Source organism: Pongo abelii, chromosome 8 (assembly GCF_028885655.2).
Source record: "Pongo abelii isolate AG06213 chromosome 8, NHGRI_mPonAbe1-v2.0_pri, whole genome shotgun sequence".
Lineage (NCBI taxonomy): Eukaryota > Metazoa > Chordata > Mammalia > Primates > Hominidae > Pongo > Pongo abelii.
Genome location: NC_071993.2, coordinates 136,970,001 through 136,985,000, shown reverse-complemented (window position 1 = coordinate 136,985,000; position 15,000 = coordinate 136,970,001). Strand labels below are relative to the sequence as shown.

At 49.9% G+C, this 15,000-nt stretch overlaps 1 protein-coding gene across 11 annotated transcripts in view; it reads left to right on the top strand.

The window, feature by feature from the left end:
• EBF3 (EBF transcription factor 3) overlaps positions 1–15,000 on the top strand; it is a 129,783-nt gene that overhangs the window by 96,460 nt on the left and 18,323 nt on the right. For all 11 annotated transcript variants that reach the window (XM_054523068.2, XM_054523065.2, XM_024254151.3 and 8 more), the window contains exons 9-10: positions 723–853; positions 1,367–1,493. In XM_054523068.2, the coding sequence (XP_054379043.1) occupies positions 723–853; positions 1,367–1,493 (258 nt within the window). The remainder of the gene's footprint in view (positions 1–722; positions 854–1,366; positions 1,494–15,000) is intronic.

The window sequence follows — 15,000 nt, the reverse complement described above, 5'->3', positions numbered from 1 at the left end:
GTGCCCCCAACCCCTCCCGCCCCAGCCAGGGCTGCCTCTGCGTCCGGCCCGTGCAGCAGCACCATTGTAATAACTCATGCAAATGCGAGAGCTCCCGAGACAAAGAGAGGTCACGCCAGCGGCGCGGGGATTCCTGTCGACAAACAATATTAGATGTAAAATGTGTACCTTTGACAAAAGTATTAATATAGTGCTTTTGATTTTTTTTCCTGATGAAAAGTGAAAAGTAGTAATTGTGGAGTGACAGAGGAAAATGAAGTTTTGAACCAAAAGGCAAAGTTCGCGGATGAAAAAACCCAACTCAATTAGCTGCTTATGAGGAATCGAAATGCAAGGCATTTGCTCTTCCATCTCCTTCAACAACCTTTTGATTGACTCTGCTTAGATCTGTACAGCAAAGCAGATAAATCGACATGCCACATGCATGCAATGCTTAATCATTTGTAATAGTCATATTTGCCCTGACACATAATTTGCTATATCAAGCCATTTTTTTTTCTCGCTCACTAGTATTCCGCAGCTCGGCCTTTCCTTTATAAAACATTTAATAGTTTGCTTTAAACACATCAACATGCTGATCTACGGTTGCCCTTTGCGTGCCGCCTGGAGGAACGGCGCGCCTCTCCTCCCGTGGTGGCCGGCGGGACGCGCGGTGGCCGAGCAGCCCAGCGTTGGAGGAGGACGGGGCTCTAAGGTCTGCCTTCTCTGTCTTGTGTGAGCAGCCACTCCGTGCATCAAGGCCATCAGTCCCAGTGAAGGCTGGACCACGGGGGGTGCCACTGTCATCATAATTGGCGACAACTTCTTTGACGGGCTGCAAGTTGTGTTCGGAACTATGTTGGTGTGGAGCGAGGTAAGTCCGCGGACTCGGTCAGCTTCGCGCTGTTGCTGTCTTCATGAATGGATTTGACAAGCTGTCAATAGTGTATTGACACAAGGTGCCCTATGGCAAATTCCCCTTTTAACGCACTGCACTGTTCGTCTGTGGCAGGAGCTTCTCCCGTGGGTGGCTACAGAACAACCCCCTGCCCTGCAGCCCTGGGGTTTAAAACCTGCCATCGAGGTCCCCGGTCCACTGGAACAATTAGTGCTAGAATTACTAGAAGCAGGTTTAAGGAGACATATGGTGGCAATTTTCATATGAATGATGCCCTGTGGCCTTTCCTGCAAACTAAAACCTGGGATCATTTGCAGATATTTTTCTTAAAAAACACTGTAGGTCCGAGACTCTGGGTGACAGCTAGGAGGGGGCATTCCAAGACGATGGTCCAATTTGTGCTCATTTTGGTAATTATATCCAACTGGCAAGTGTCCGCCTCTCACAGCCAGCGCTGCTGAGCGCCTGTTCCCTGTGTGGTTTTTGTAGCTGATAACTCCCCATGCCATCCGAGTCCAGACCCCGCCGAGGCACATTCCTGGCGTCGTCGAAGTGACCCTCTCCTACAAATCCAAGCAGTTCTGCAAAGGTGCTCCTGGGCGCTTTGTCTACACCGGTGAGTTCACAGCTCCAGCTTCTGCGGGAAAGCGGTAGAGGCCTCCTGCCCACCAGGAGGTGCTCATGAGGGTACAGGAAGACTGTACAGAGGGGGCAGGGGTCTGTGGAAAGACGGGCAAAGCCCCCTTGGCCTGTGGGTTTAGCTGGATGTGCGGTTTCCACATCTTTGTTTGAGATGGCGTATGAAGCCGTGGATGGGGCAGCCCCCGTGGCTGTGTGACTTTCAGTACCTCTCTCCATTTGTGGGGCTCCTCACCTGTAAACAAAGTGGCAGGGGGAGTCATTAGGAACAACAGCCACCCAGCTACCACTGGTGCAGCTGTCCACATGCCTGGCTTCATGTGGGGCTAGGGGCCGCATGTCCACTGGTCTCCATGCCTCTTCCCCGTGGTGTCACTGCTGTTCTGCTGCACAGGCTGAGGCTCAGAGAGGTGATGAAGTCAGTGCCCAGGCCACACCCCCGGTAAATGCAAGGCCTATGTAAGCCTGGTCTTTCTTGCTCCAGCCTGGGGTCTTGAACCCTACATGACACTGCTTCCTAAAGGAGATCCGTATTCTTTGAGGGTGCGGGACAGACTCCTGTCAGCAGGAAGTGTGGTCTATGCAGTTACACACGCTTGCTATCTTACAGTTGTTCTATACAATGCTTTGTCCACTCAAGGGCTGAATTAGCACCACTTGTTCAGGATTGCTATTGAGAAATGCCGTAAATAAACTTCAAATTGGCTGGGCATGTTGGCTCACACTGGTGATCCCAGCACTTTGAGAGGCGGGAGAATCACTTGAGTCCAGGAGTTCAAGACCAGCCTGGGCAACAGGGCAAAACCCTGTCTCTACAAAAATTTAAAAATTAGTGGGGCATGGTGGTGTATGCCTGTGGTCCTAGCTACTCAGGATGGTGAGGTGGGAGGATCACCTGAGCCAGGGAGGTCAAGGCTGCAGTGAACCTTGATTGAGCTACTGGACTCCAGCCTGGGTGACAGAGCAAGACCCTGTCTCAAAACAAACAACTCACTTCAACTTAAGGCATGTTTGCATTTTGATTTCTAACCTTAGCCAACTCCAAAGGCTGTGATATTTGAGAGACGTTTTTAATGATGGACAGTGCCTGCTGGAACCCAATGACAGTGAACGAGATGAATACTTACTATCTGTGGCCTTGACCTACTTGTGCAGTGGCTGGGTGACTGTGGCCTGGTGTCCTGGGGTGGCCATGGGGGCCACAGCAGGAACCTGGACTAGAGGATGGGGCTTCAACTCCTGCCATCACCACCTGAAGGACGCCCAATGGGACACAGTCCTCTCCTCTGTCCAGAGAGCGGGTGACATGGAGGATGCTAAGCCCCCTCTGCTTTCAGAAGGTTTAAAGAGGCAATAGACATCCTTCAACCTCTTCCCTTCTTAGGAAGGACTGAGTGAGCAAGAAAGGCAAGATATAAATCCTGCCGCTGCCCACTGTACAGCAGGCCCAGCGTCACCCCAGGGTGTGCCTAGACGGGTCTTGGTAGCAAGCCAGGGCTGCTGTCCCAGAGGTGTCCAGTCGACAGCTCAGCACTCTCCATGTGGTTAGGATGGGAGAGGCAGTGCCTACCCCACACTAGGGGCCACCTTCTGTGGGACCAGCACACACAGGACCAGGCGCCCAGGAGCTGCCAGAAGAACACAGGAGAGGTGGGCATAACAAAGAGCTGATGTCCGGACACCTCTTGGCTTCCATGTAAGACTCTGAGATGGAGAGAGGGCCGCTCCTCCAGGTTTTGGAGTCCCAGTGTTTTAAAAAACAAAGACATGTCACAATGGGGTTCTAAAAATTGGGGAACCTTTTAAACACTTATATACACTTCAACAATTAAGAACTTTTGCTGTGCAACAAAGTGCAGCATCTGTAGGCCCCAGGTACCTGGGAGAGGCGAGATGTCAGAATCCCACCGTGGGCCGGGGGGTCCTTTCTGGCACCTTGCCGGTGTGTGCTGAAGCCACACAGTGCACATTTCCACATGCCTCCTATGCAAACTGTTGGTATGTGTACCACATGCCCCTGAGTCCCTTGGCACATCTGGCTGTAAAGGCTGCAGGCCCCGTGCAAAGACCTGGTGTTTGCAGACAGACTGGGACCTGGGCATATGCTTACTCCTGTGGTCCCAATTTCTCCTCTGCTCTACCTGGCAAGGTTTTGGTAAGGATCAGGGATGACTTATGTACGGTGTCTAACACATGGCAGGCACTCCATAAATGGTCTTTCCTGTGGAAAGTCACTGAGGGTGAACTTCGGCTGGGTTCTGTGGGACTCTGCTCGAATCCTGAGCTCTTTAGGAAAGCGGGTGTTGATTATTGCTTGTGAGCCATGGAGCAGCACCTGAGCTTCAGTGGGCACATGCCAGGAGTGGGCTCCTGTGTAGGTGCCTGTGTCTTCTGCAGGGTCCTGGTTTGTGACACGAAAGTGACATGTGTTTGCATGTGGCAAGACTGACTTCCTCTGCACAAAAATGGATGAATAAGCCCCCTGTTCTTACACTGGACTGTCAGCCCATCCCAGATGAACGCTTTAGTGGATGCCTTCAGCAGATCCTTTTATGAGTTCAGATCTTTGCATATGTGGGCTTTTTGGTGGGGAAGTCTGCACAGCTATTGTTAGAAATGAGACTTTTTTAAGAAAGAAGATTGCGGAAAGGTCCAGTCCTTTCTTTGCACTTCGCCTGCTGTCTCCTGGGGATTCTGTCCCCAGTGCTGCAGAGAAAGGCCTTGGGCTGTGCATTTGGAGACAGACGCGGATGTGTAGGCTGGGAGGAGCTGCCTGTCACTGGCTGGCAGGTATCACGTGGTGTGGCGGAGCCTGCAATGTCAGCGTCCCCTCAATTCCCAGCATGGCCGGGCCCTGCGCTTGCTGCTCTGGGGCTGGTGCAGGGAGGCGGCAGCTCTCTCCTGTCTGCAGCCTGTTCCTGTTGCCCTCCAGCCAGGTAGGATGCCTTCCTTGGCCAGGGATATCCTCTCCAGGTCTCATATCTTCCTACTAAGGGACCAGTGGACACCTTAGTTCCAGCCCCCACCCAGCCTGTCCAAGTGCCCACCTTCTATGTCTGCAGCCCCTATTGTGCCCACTCTGGGGCTGACTGGGCTTCTCGGGCACAAGCTCAGGGTCCTGGCTGCCCGAAGCTTCAGGGATTTCCTCCATCGAGACATGCTCCCATGAGTGGGTGTTTGGTGATGCTTGCCACAGCCCAGCCTTTCCTGACTGGAGGTTAACCTATTGGCTCCCCCACACCCCAGTCATTAACAGGAATATCCATTTCAAAGGTGATGTAAGGGATACAGGCTCTACAGGCTGGGGAGCAGAGGAAAGGTAGGGTCATGACCTGTCTGACCTGGAAGCTTCTGTCTGATTTGCATTGCCCCGAAATTGATGGGGACAATGAGGTAATCACCGGGAATTGCACTCCCCTGCTGAAAACTGAGCCAGCCCCTTTGCATGTCACGACATAGGCACCGTCCCCTGGGCGTCTGGTTCCCATCAGTGTCCCCCAGCCCCGGAGGCTGCCGGGACACCCTCACATTTAACCTTCCCCGTGTGAGGCTGGCTGGGGCCGCCGGGCAGAGGGCTAATGAACCTGTGCTCAGAGGAGGGGCCGCCCGCCAGAGGCTGGGAGGGACTTTGCAAAGGGCCTCAATGATCTGTTTACAGTGATCTGAGAAACACCAGATTTTTCTGAGCCAGACCCTATTAGTCAACCCCGAGTGGGAAGGGGAAGGCAGGCCAGGCCCCATCCATCCAGGCCCTTTCGCTTGCTGCTTTCAACTCCTATAAAGACACAATTACCTTGGGAGGCTGTGGCGGTTCAGTTGATTAGCACGGTGAATTAAAAGAATGAGTCACAAATGACATGTCCAGTGCTTCCATACTGGTTCTTTGTATTCCCATGTGCCTCACCCTGTTGTAAGAAGGTCAAAAATTAGAGAGAGAGAACAATTTTCAAGCGGCTAGCACTTAGGAGCAGAATTAACAATCACTCTGTATGTAATTGCCAGTTAATAGTAAATTGCCTTCTAGACTGTAAAATGCAATATAAACTGGTGGGCACCTAAAATTAAATTAATGAGATATTTGCTGCATTTAAAAGTGAATAGTGCAAATTAATAACTGAGTGCAATGCTTGTTTTAATATTTGTCTAATAGTGTACCATTTGCTTGTTTAATAATAATTAAAATAGTCCCAGAATGTCCTACCTGAGAAACTCGCAGTATACACAAATTGAGCAGTTTCGCATTTATAATTCCACCCATAGAAACACATCAAATGGTTAAGAGTAATAAAAGAAATTATTTTTTAATTAGAATGTAAGCATTACAGTGTTATTTGATTAAGACAGATTGGAATTTGTATGCATCTAATTGAAATTATGTTACTGAGGAAACTACTTTCATAGACACGTTTTCAAGTGTGAAGCATCATGGCACAAATGTGTGTGTTACTGTTTTCTAACGGTGTCCATTTGGCAGAATGGTTTCCTATCAAACAAAAGCACTGAGGCCAGTTGGGAGAGGTGGCTCGACTTCCAGCATCATTCACGGGACACTGGGGACGTGGCTGGGTCGGGTGTTCTTACTCTTGGTTTCTTGCACCCGGATGGTTGATTGACCCACCCTCCTTTTAGAGATTTCTTTTGCTCAATTAAAGAAATTATCACAAATAACTGGGAGTCAGCATGTTGTCTGCGACAGACTGAACCCAGTTACTAAACAAGATATTGGCAGTCGATAGCAACTACATCCGAAGTGGACACAGGGAGCTCTTGACGGCGGAATACCTGGACCGCTCCCAGCCCCGGGATGCAGTTACTAGATGGGAACATAAAAGTGATTATTTTCTGCACAAGGACGTTCATTCAGCTTCAGGCTTATGAAATCGTTACTCAACCAGCAATTGCTAACAGTTTCTGTTCTTTCTGATACAGTATTTATGGTTTACTTTCCTTCTTCTTTTAAATCATAACGTGCCTTAAAACTGGCAGTGCGTCAAGGGGCAACGCTGTGTCCTCCAGGGCTGTCCTGGCCCTGGGTGAGGGTTTCCCCCGTGTCTCCTGGCGGGTGTCCACAATTTAGTCCCACTTGACTCCCCTCGTGAAAGCACTTGTGGTTCTTAAGTGTGTTAAAGATCTTTTGTGTGCATTGAGAGGCGGTCCTGTCAGCACCGCAGGGTTGATTGTGCCCTTCGACCACGCTAGCCCCAGCTTGCTGTCTCCCAGGCCGGTGCTCCTCAAACAAATTACTTGGATGCACAGAGCAAATGATGCTTAATTGCCGCCCACAAATCATACTATTTTTACTATGCTCAACTCAATGCTAATGCCTTCCTTCCATGAAAACCACATGCTTTCCCCATGGGTCCTGGAGTTTGGGGAATCTTTGGTTCAATTCTGTCGGTGACTCTCATCATCCCATGGTGTGGCCAGGGGCCCCCCGTGGCTGACTGTTCGTTCCCGTCTGCAGTGGGCCCTCCTGCAGCCACACTGCCTGTCCTGCTTCAAACCTACCAGTCAATGGTGTCCAAGGGTGTCTGCGTCCCCCCATGATCCCCAGTGAACCCCCCAAGAATAGACACCCTCCAGGCACCTTTGCTTTTCCGTCAAGTTGGTCCTATCAGAGAATAACTTGGGTCTGTGTTTTCAGCTCAGGCTGACTCTGGACCTGCCCAGAATTGGGATAATCATAAGATAATGCATGACTCCAACAACACAACTTCTCCTGACGCCACTGTAGTTTTTGTCCTTTGTTTAAATATGGATGGCAAAGGGTGACTTTTTTTTTTCATATCAACTAGGGTGGCGTGCATCTGTGCCTCAGCCCCTTCCCCTGGGAGTGAGGCCCACTGCCATCACTGGGGTCATTTCAAGGGTCCTCAGGGCCCCTTAGGCAGAGCCACAAAGGAAGGGAGGGATGGGCAGGCTCCCACCACTGTCCTCCCCACTGCTACGGCACAGCATCAACCCAAACCATGATCAATTAATCTGCCAGCGTGCTAAGTGGGTGCTGGGGTGAGACTCGATAACATGGCCCTTTGAAGAGTGGGGCCGGGAGGGCTTCCGGGGTCACCGCTGTCCCCTCTCTTTCCCGTCTCGAAGGAGGCCAGGAGAATGAGACACACCGTTTGTGCTATTGCACAAGTAGACTATTTGTCCTAATCAGTGACACCCATTTACTAGAATTGCTTAAAATGAACTATACCTCATACAGAAATCGCACATTTAGAGAGTTCCATTCATCATCTGAAAATTGAGGGCCAGTAAACTTTTCTGCTCCTCCAGTGGGATCATAGGCATGCATCAAAATGTTAAAAATGATTGGTGAGAGGGAGCTGTCACCCATTTATCAAGGAAAAGAACATTATTTGCTAATTTCCCAACCAGGCTGGTGACAGGGTGCTTCGTCTTTAGACCCACGGTGACCAGCATGGCCTTTTTGTTATTAGTACAAGTCAAGCGCTTTTGGGCTGTTGCTAACAAGACACATTTGTCTGTCATCCGAGGGGGCTTTGGTCGTTTTCCAAGTGGCTGTGACCAAGTCTGCACCCTGCACCCCGATTGGCTGCTCTCATCGGGGCCACGCTAACCCAGGAGGAGAAACGAGCTGATAAATCACAAAGTTTCCATGTCAAGGTGAAGGTATTGACTCTTCAGCACCAAACCTGACAAAATGTAGCAGAGAGGAGATGGCCATTCATCTTCCCCAAAGGACAAAAGGGTCATCCGGATTTCACTTGGTAATTGTTGGGTTGAGGATGGCAGAGGCGGGCCTGGCCCTCTTCCTGTTAAGCCCCCTGAGTAGGTGGGTCCTCTGGTCCCGCTCCTCACCCACCTTGCGGTGGTCCTTCTTGGGGCTACAGGGAGGAGAGTTGGGGGTAGAGCGGGATCACACTCCGGACTTTTGAGTTTCTGATTAAGTAGGACGTGCTTCTGAAAACAACTTGGAGTGGGTCCAGGAGATGGTGTGGGACTGTGGGAGAAGAGAGCAGCAGACCATTTAGAACAAAATAAGTGTGATCACCTGAAGTGCAGAATAATGCGGGGATAATAAGATGTAAAATTAAATATCACAGATCACTCCAGCCACAACTCCCACAGGTTAAACTCTGAAGACCAAGGGAGACATCAGCACAAACATGTCAGTAGAGGACCTGAAACAGAAGTGTGTGGTTCTTTCAGCACCAAAGAGGAGGTGAAATAGATCACTCTGTTGTCCTGGAAGAATAAGAACAAGAACCAAACGCTGCCTCTGTTTCTCTTTCTGGCTTATAAGTTACCAGTGCCTCAAGCTCCCTCGCACCAAATCTCCACGGCTGGACATCGGGCCCAATGCTAACAGCCCATGGCTGGAATCGATAGACTATGTTTCGCTCTGGCGTGTGCCCCGCCAGCTGGGTCAGTGACAGTGCTGGAGCCTGGCTACTCGTGGTTTCATGTGAGGCTGTTTTTGGAGGGTCCTGAGTCCTGTCTGTGCACATTGGCTCTAGGCTAAGGCTTGGATTACAAAAGCCTAGCCTGAGAAAAAGTGCTTTTACAAAACTATCATTTCAATCAGTTGGGCCTTTTTAATTTGTTGTAGAAAATGCATAATGAGGCTGGGCGTTGTGGCTCATGCCTGTAATCCCAGCACTTTGGGAGGCTGAGCCGGGTGGATCACCTGAGGCCAGGAGTTCAAGACCAGCCTGGCCAACATGGTAAAACCCCCGTCTCTACTAAATATACAAAAAAAATTAGCCAGGTGTGGTGGCGCACGCCTGTAGTCCCAACTACACGGGAGGCTGAGATGGGAGAATCTCTTGAACCTGGGAGGCGGAGGCTGCAGTGAGCCAAGATTGTGCCACCACACTCCAGTCTAAGCAAGATAGAGTGAGACTCCATCTCCAAAAAATAAAAATAAAAAAAGCAAAATGAGTAAAACGTAACTTTTGTCTTTTAGAGTGGTTTTAAAATAAAGCCACAACAACAAATAGAAGGCTGTCAGCGACGTGGACTGTTTGCTACACTAAAAGGCAAAATCAAAGTTTTCAAATGCTTTTCATGAGCACATGGAGCGACTTGACTTCACAAGGAACCTGAGTGCGTGCGGAGGGCACACTCTCAAAGGGTCATTACGGAGCGTGTGAAATTTTAAATAGAGAAGCTCCCATTGAGATAGGAGGCCGTGGCAGATTTGGTCAGCATTGGTGCAAATCATCTTGGGAGGAAAGTTTCTTAGAGGTACTGCGTGGCCGGGGTCATTCTTTTCTTCCTCTCCTTTCTGGATGCCACCCTCTCCCTACACTCTTGAGATAGCCCTTTCTGTGTCTTCCCAGATAGAGAGCTTACAGCCTGGCACAGTGAGCCCCGGAGCCTCTGAGTCCTGGACCCGTCCTCTAGGCATCTGAGGAAGCCTAAAGTCAGGAAATCCAGGGGATCGGATTGGGGAGGGTGGATTCTGCCAGGTTTTTCTCCATCTTTTTACCTCCTTGTCTTCTCTAAAGGAGGCCCTTGGCTGGGAATCTCCCCGCTGGCCCTTCTTGTCTCAGCCCCAGGCACCCAGGCTAGGGTCAGTCAGATGCTTGTTGATGGCTGTCCCTTCTAGCCCTAGTTCGGAAGACCCACTTGGTGTTTTTCCTAAGGAACATGCTCACACTGCAGAAACATCTCATGCAAGCTTTAGGCCTGTGGGCACTGAGCTTCCAAACAGGCACCAACCTGAGGGTGGCGGCTCCTCCAGGGTTCTTACAATGGAAGAGCCTTCAGGACAGGTGGCGTCGAGACTGCTTTACCACATGCTTGGCATCAGGCCATGGCCTGTCCCAAACTAAAGACTGTAAACAGGCCATAGGCTAGGATGGTGATTGTTTCAGAAGTGCAGTGAGTCTTAATACCCTGTAAGTGAGAGAAACGTGTCACCGGCAGACACCATGGAGGGTACTGGGCTGCAGCTTCACATGCCCCCTGCCAGGGAAGCTGGCATTCGGTATGTACAACCCCAAGGACTGGGTTCCAGGCCATGTCCTGGCTTTGCTGTGGCACCATGATAGTGAACACCTGCCACGTGCCCGAGCCCGTCTTCACCAGGGGACTGCTCCCCTTCCTCACCACCCCAGATTCCACCAACATCGGCGATTCGCCTTTCCTGTGTATTTGCAGAATGCCAGCTGGCGGGAATGATCTGTGGGACGAGCGTAGTGTGAGCACGGTGTCTTATGTGAAGGTGTGGCGTGCTGTGGAAGCTCACCATCAACGTGGTTTGGAATCTGCCTCTGGCTCCCAGTGTTCACCCACCTGGTCACAGCAGGTGATACTGAGAGGCGGGGAAGCTACTGGTTCTCATAGGCGCTCATGGTGGGGGTATCAGGTGGGGTGACATACCTGCCCACCCAGCAGTGGGTCCCTTGCCAAGGGAAGTGACAGTCTCCATCCTGGCAGCCCGGGGCCTGGTATCTGGATGGCAGTTGGTACGTGTCTGGTGCAGAGGCCACATTTGCTATCATACTGACTCGAGGTCTTGGGGGAATGAAGCGGGACATGGAAAAGTTAATAAAATAGTCAAAATGAAGAAGGCGTTCCATCTGATGACAAGAGAAGCAGACAAGGCGCTGGTGGATTTGAGAGGAGGGGCGCCCTGGGGAGGTGGTGGGGAGGTGGCCGTGGACGCTGTACCCCTGGACGCTGAGCAGCAGGGGTTGAGGATTTCCAGGTCAAGGAGCGCCAGCTGGGCATGGGGCTGTGAGGGGGGAAGGCCAGGGTTGGGTTAGGGGCTGCCGTGGCAAGAAGGAGGTCAGATGAGCACAAGATGGCCTTCTGGTCCCAGTACACCTTGGCATTTGGGAACCCCTATGTGGAAATAGGACGGTTTTATAGGAGACACATAATCCAGCATGCTGTGTTCAAGGGCTGTGCTTTTGGGGATTCCAGTGTTTACATTAATCTTGGTGATGTCTTTAAAGCCTCTCTGCCTTAGAACATTCCTTTTCTTCTTTATGCAGCCTGAAAAACCAGGAGTTAAAAATGCCTCCATGGAGATTGAAAAGGGTAATAATGTTGGGAAACAGAGTTACGCTCCCTGAATGGGAATAGATTCCCCGCACCAGGCCCTTCCCCCACTGCTGGGCTCTGTCTTGTTCACACCTGTGCGGGGCCCTGTGCTTTTACACAGGTACTGGACACACCTTTATTCTAAACAGCACTCCGGCCCTGGAAGATATTTCCTTAGTATAGACGGAGCTGGCACATATGTTCTAATTCAGATGAGAAACGTTACTTTCACTAACAACACTGTATTTTGTTCACATATAATTCACATATTATAGATTCACCCAAAGTATGCAATTAAGTGGCTTTTCTTACATTCACAAAGTTTGTGCAACCATCAGTCTAATTCAACAATGTTTTCATTACATGGAAAGGAACCCCGTGTCCACTAGCTTTTGCCCCATTCCTCCTTCCCTTGGGGATCGTCTGTCTCTGGATCTGTCCTGGTCCCCAGAAGTGACAGCTGTAGAGAAGTGAGAGCGTGGAGGGTAGCCCGTGCCTTGGTTTTCCTTCCCTGCCCTGCCCTAGCTCCTGGCAACCATGAATTTACCTCCTTTCCCTGTGGATCTGCTTGTTCCAGATATTTCCTATAAACGGAGTCACACATTATATATATTTCTTTGTGTCTGGCTTCTTTCACTTTGCGTGTTTTCCAGACTCATCCCTGTTGTAACGGGTATCAAGGTTTCGCTCTTGTACATGGCTGAGTACTATTCCATTGTATGGATATACCACATTTTGTTTATCCATTCATTCATTGATGGACAGTTGGATATTATGGAAAACACTGCCAAGAACATTTGTGAATACATTTTTTGGTGAACATACGAGAAACATGACGTTCACTTTGGCTTTTCAAAATTGAAAATGTGATACCTTCTGTGTTGGCCAGATGTCTCCAAGGGGCCTGCGTTACTCATTATCTTGAACACCTACTGTGCGCATCGCACTGAGTAGGGCAGGCATGTGGCAGAGGGTGACCTGTTGGGTGGCCTTCCTCCTATGGGGAGGGCAGATGCCTGAACAAGTGCATGGGGTAGCTGGGAACGTCCCCACGGGAGTGTGGCCCACCGCAGAGCACAGGACAGGGCTGCCTCTGTCCTCAACCCTGGCAGGGACACCTCTGGCCTCGGGAGGGGCATGGGCTTTGCGAGCTCCTTTTTCTGTTTACCTCTGTGTGCAGATTTTCGCTGGTTTAAAGTGTGCAAATCCATTGCTCAGAGGGTTCTCCACAGAGCGTTAGATTTCCTGTTTGGTTCTTAAGACCTCTCTCCTCCCTGCAAAAAGTCTCTGGGAGGCGTGGCAGCAGAGGGACACTTGATGTTCCTTTTTTAAAGAAAAGGATATAGCATTGAATCGCACACATCTTTTTATCATGTTGAGGGTGGCTTTTACTGGCTGTTGTCTCTTCCTTTTGTTTCCAGGCATTTCTCCACTTAGGTTAAAACGTTAGAACAGCCTTCTTGGGGAGCTTGAGGGTTATAGGATGCCTGGGGCCCACTTCCCGACCTCAGAGCCTCCGCCTTGGCAAGTGCCTGTCTCCCTCAGTCCCGTCCCCAGAGGCAAAAGCCACGGAGAAGTGAGGAGGCTACGTGCCTTAGTTTTCCGAGCTGCAGGGCTGGGCTGGGTAGATGTAGTTTCCACACGGCTATAAAAGCCATCATCCAATGTATTCTTTGAGATATGTAAACAGAATTGTTTGAATGCAATCCAATACTCGTCAGCAAGGGTATTATTTTGGTACAAGGAAGATGAGCTGTCCCCTTTTCTGTGCCTGGTGTCACATCACAATGCCGCCATCCGCTGCCAGGCAGTGGTGAATGGAAGCTGGTCCCTGTGCGCGAGGCCCGGTTGGGCTGTCTGTGTGAATTCCAGAACAATATTCCCGATACGAAGGAGGCGGCTCTAATTCCAATGAGAAGTCAAGTGTTTTTCTCAACCTTAGAAGACTTTTCGACAGAAATACCCTGCAGTGAGCGGGTTGGGGGGATGCTGGAGTCACTGGTGTGAAACCCAGGGTGACTCTAGGCAGGTCTGAGCCATCCCCTGCTGGCATCGGGGAGCCCCACGGACGGGAGCGGCCAGGATGCTAGGAAAGCCACTGTCATTTCTGTGAGGGCAAACACAAGGTTTGCCTCTGGGTGTAGGAGGAGGGTGACCTGACGTCTTCCTGCCAGGCTGGGGAGCCAGGCCGGCCCCCGCGGGCAGCGCCCCTGGTGAACGACGCGGAGGCTGCAAGGCCTTTGTGCTTCCCGTGCACACCACAATGCCTGGCTCACCCTGCCGAGTGCTGTGATTGAAATTCATTGCCAAATTTATTGAGAAATTAATGAGAAAAGCTGCAAAGTATTGACTTTGAGAGGAAAACACAACTCATCTTGAATGAGGAGGAAAATGCAGCAATAATTTAGCCACTATTGATCTGGCCCTGTCCATGTATTGATCTTCATTTTACAATATTAATTTGCACCTGCAATCGGCTGCAGAGGGAACCGATTTCATTCCATGGCTGCGTTAATGTGCAAAGCATTAGGTGCTCTTAAGAAGCGGGGTATCACGCGTCGTATCAGGAAGGCAGATTTTTTTTTTTCTATTTTTGCTTGTTACTGAAATAGACTAAAAATTAATTTTTTTTGTCGGACAAAATATGAAAGCAGAAACCCATCTAAAACGTAGCCCTCCTCTCAGCTGCCCGGGCCGCTTTTCATCCACGTGAGGAGCCGTCAGCCGCCTGAAACTCCGGCTACCTCTCATCATCGTGCCCGGATCAGTTCAAAGTTCATGAAATTTCTATGAGCATTGATCTCGCCCCATTGATTTTTTTTGCAGCAGATCTTTGAAATTTTAATTTCCCAAGCATCTGAATTTCTTATAGATGAAATGCACTTGGAGGAGACAGTTGATGATAAAGTGAAGAACTTAGCATCATCTTAAAGCCTAAAAAAGGGAGAGAAAGCAGGCATTTGCAGACTTTGTGTAATGTTTTTGAGGTGGAATGATGAAGGCGCTCTGGTGGGGGCAAGGTATTCGGGGGGAGCTAAATATCAATTTTGTCTTCCGTGGCCACACATTTTTAATGCAACTTTTTATACAGTCATTTTTGAAAGAAAAGCTATCTGGAGAAACAGCAGGACAGAAAAACATTCTTCACCGCACAATCATTTGCTCACAGCAGTCTTTATCACCTGGTCAAGTTCACCTAGTTACTTATCAGTGGGACATTTAATAACCTCAAGGTGATATAATTGCTATTGGCATTTTTCCCCCTTGGATTCAGCTGGTTAATGTGTAAACTACTTGTCAGCAAATAGCACTTTGTCACTGAAATCACTAACACCCTCTAGAGGAATGTCTTTGTATTGAGCAATTTAATTTTACTTTATTTAATTTTTACACATTACAACCTGTGTTCATTCAGGCACACTGACGGCTTGCAGTCTGTTGGGGTAGGGTCTGGGTCTCCCTGT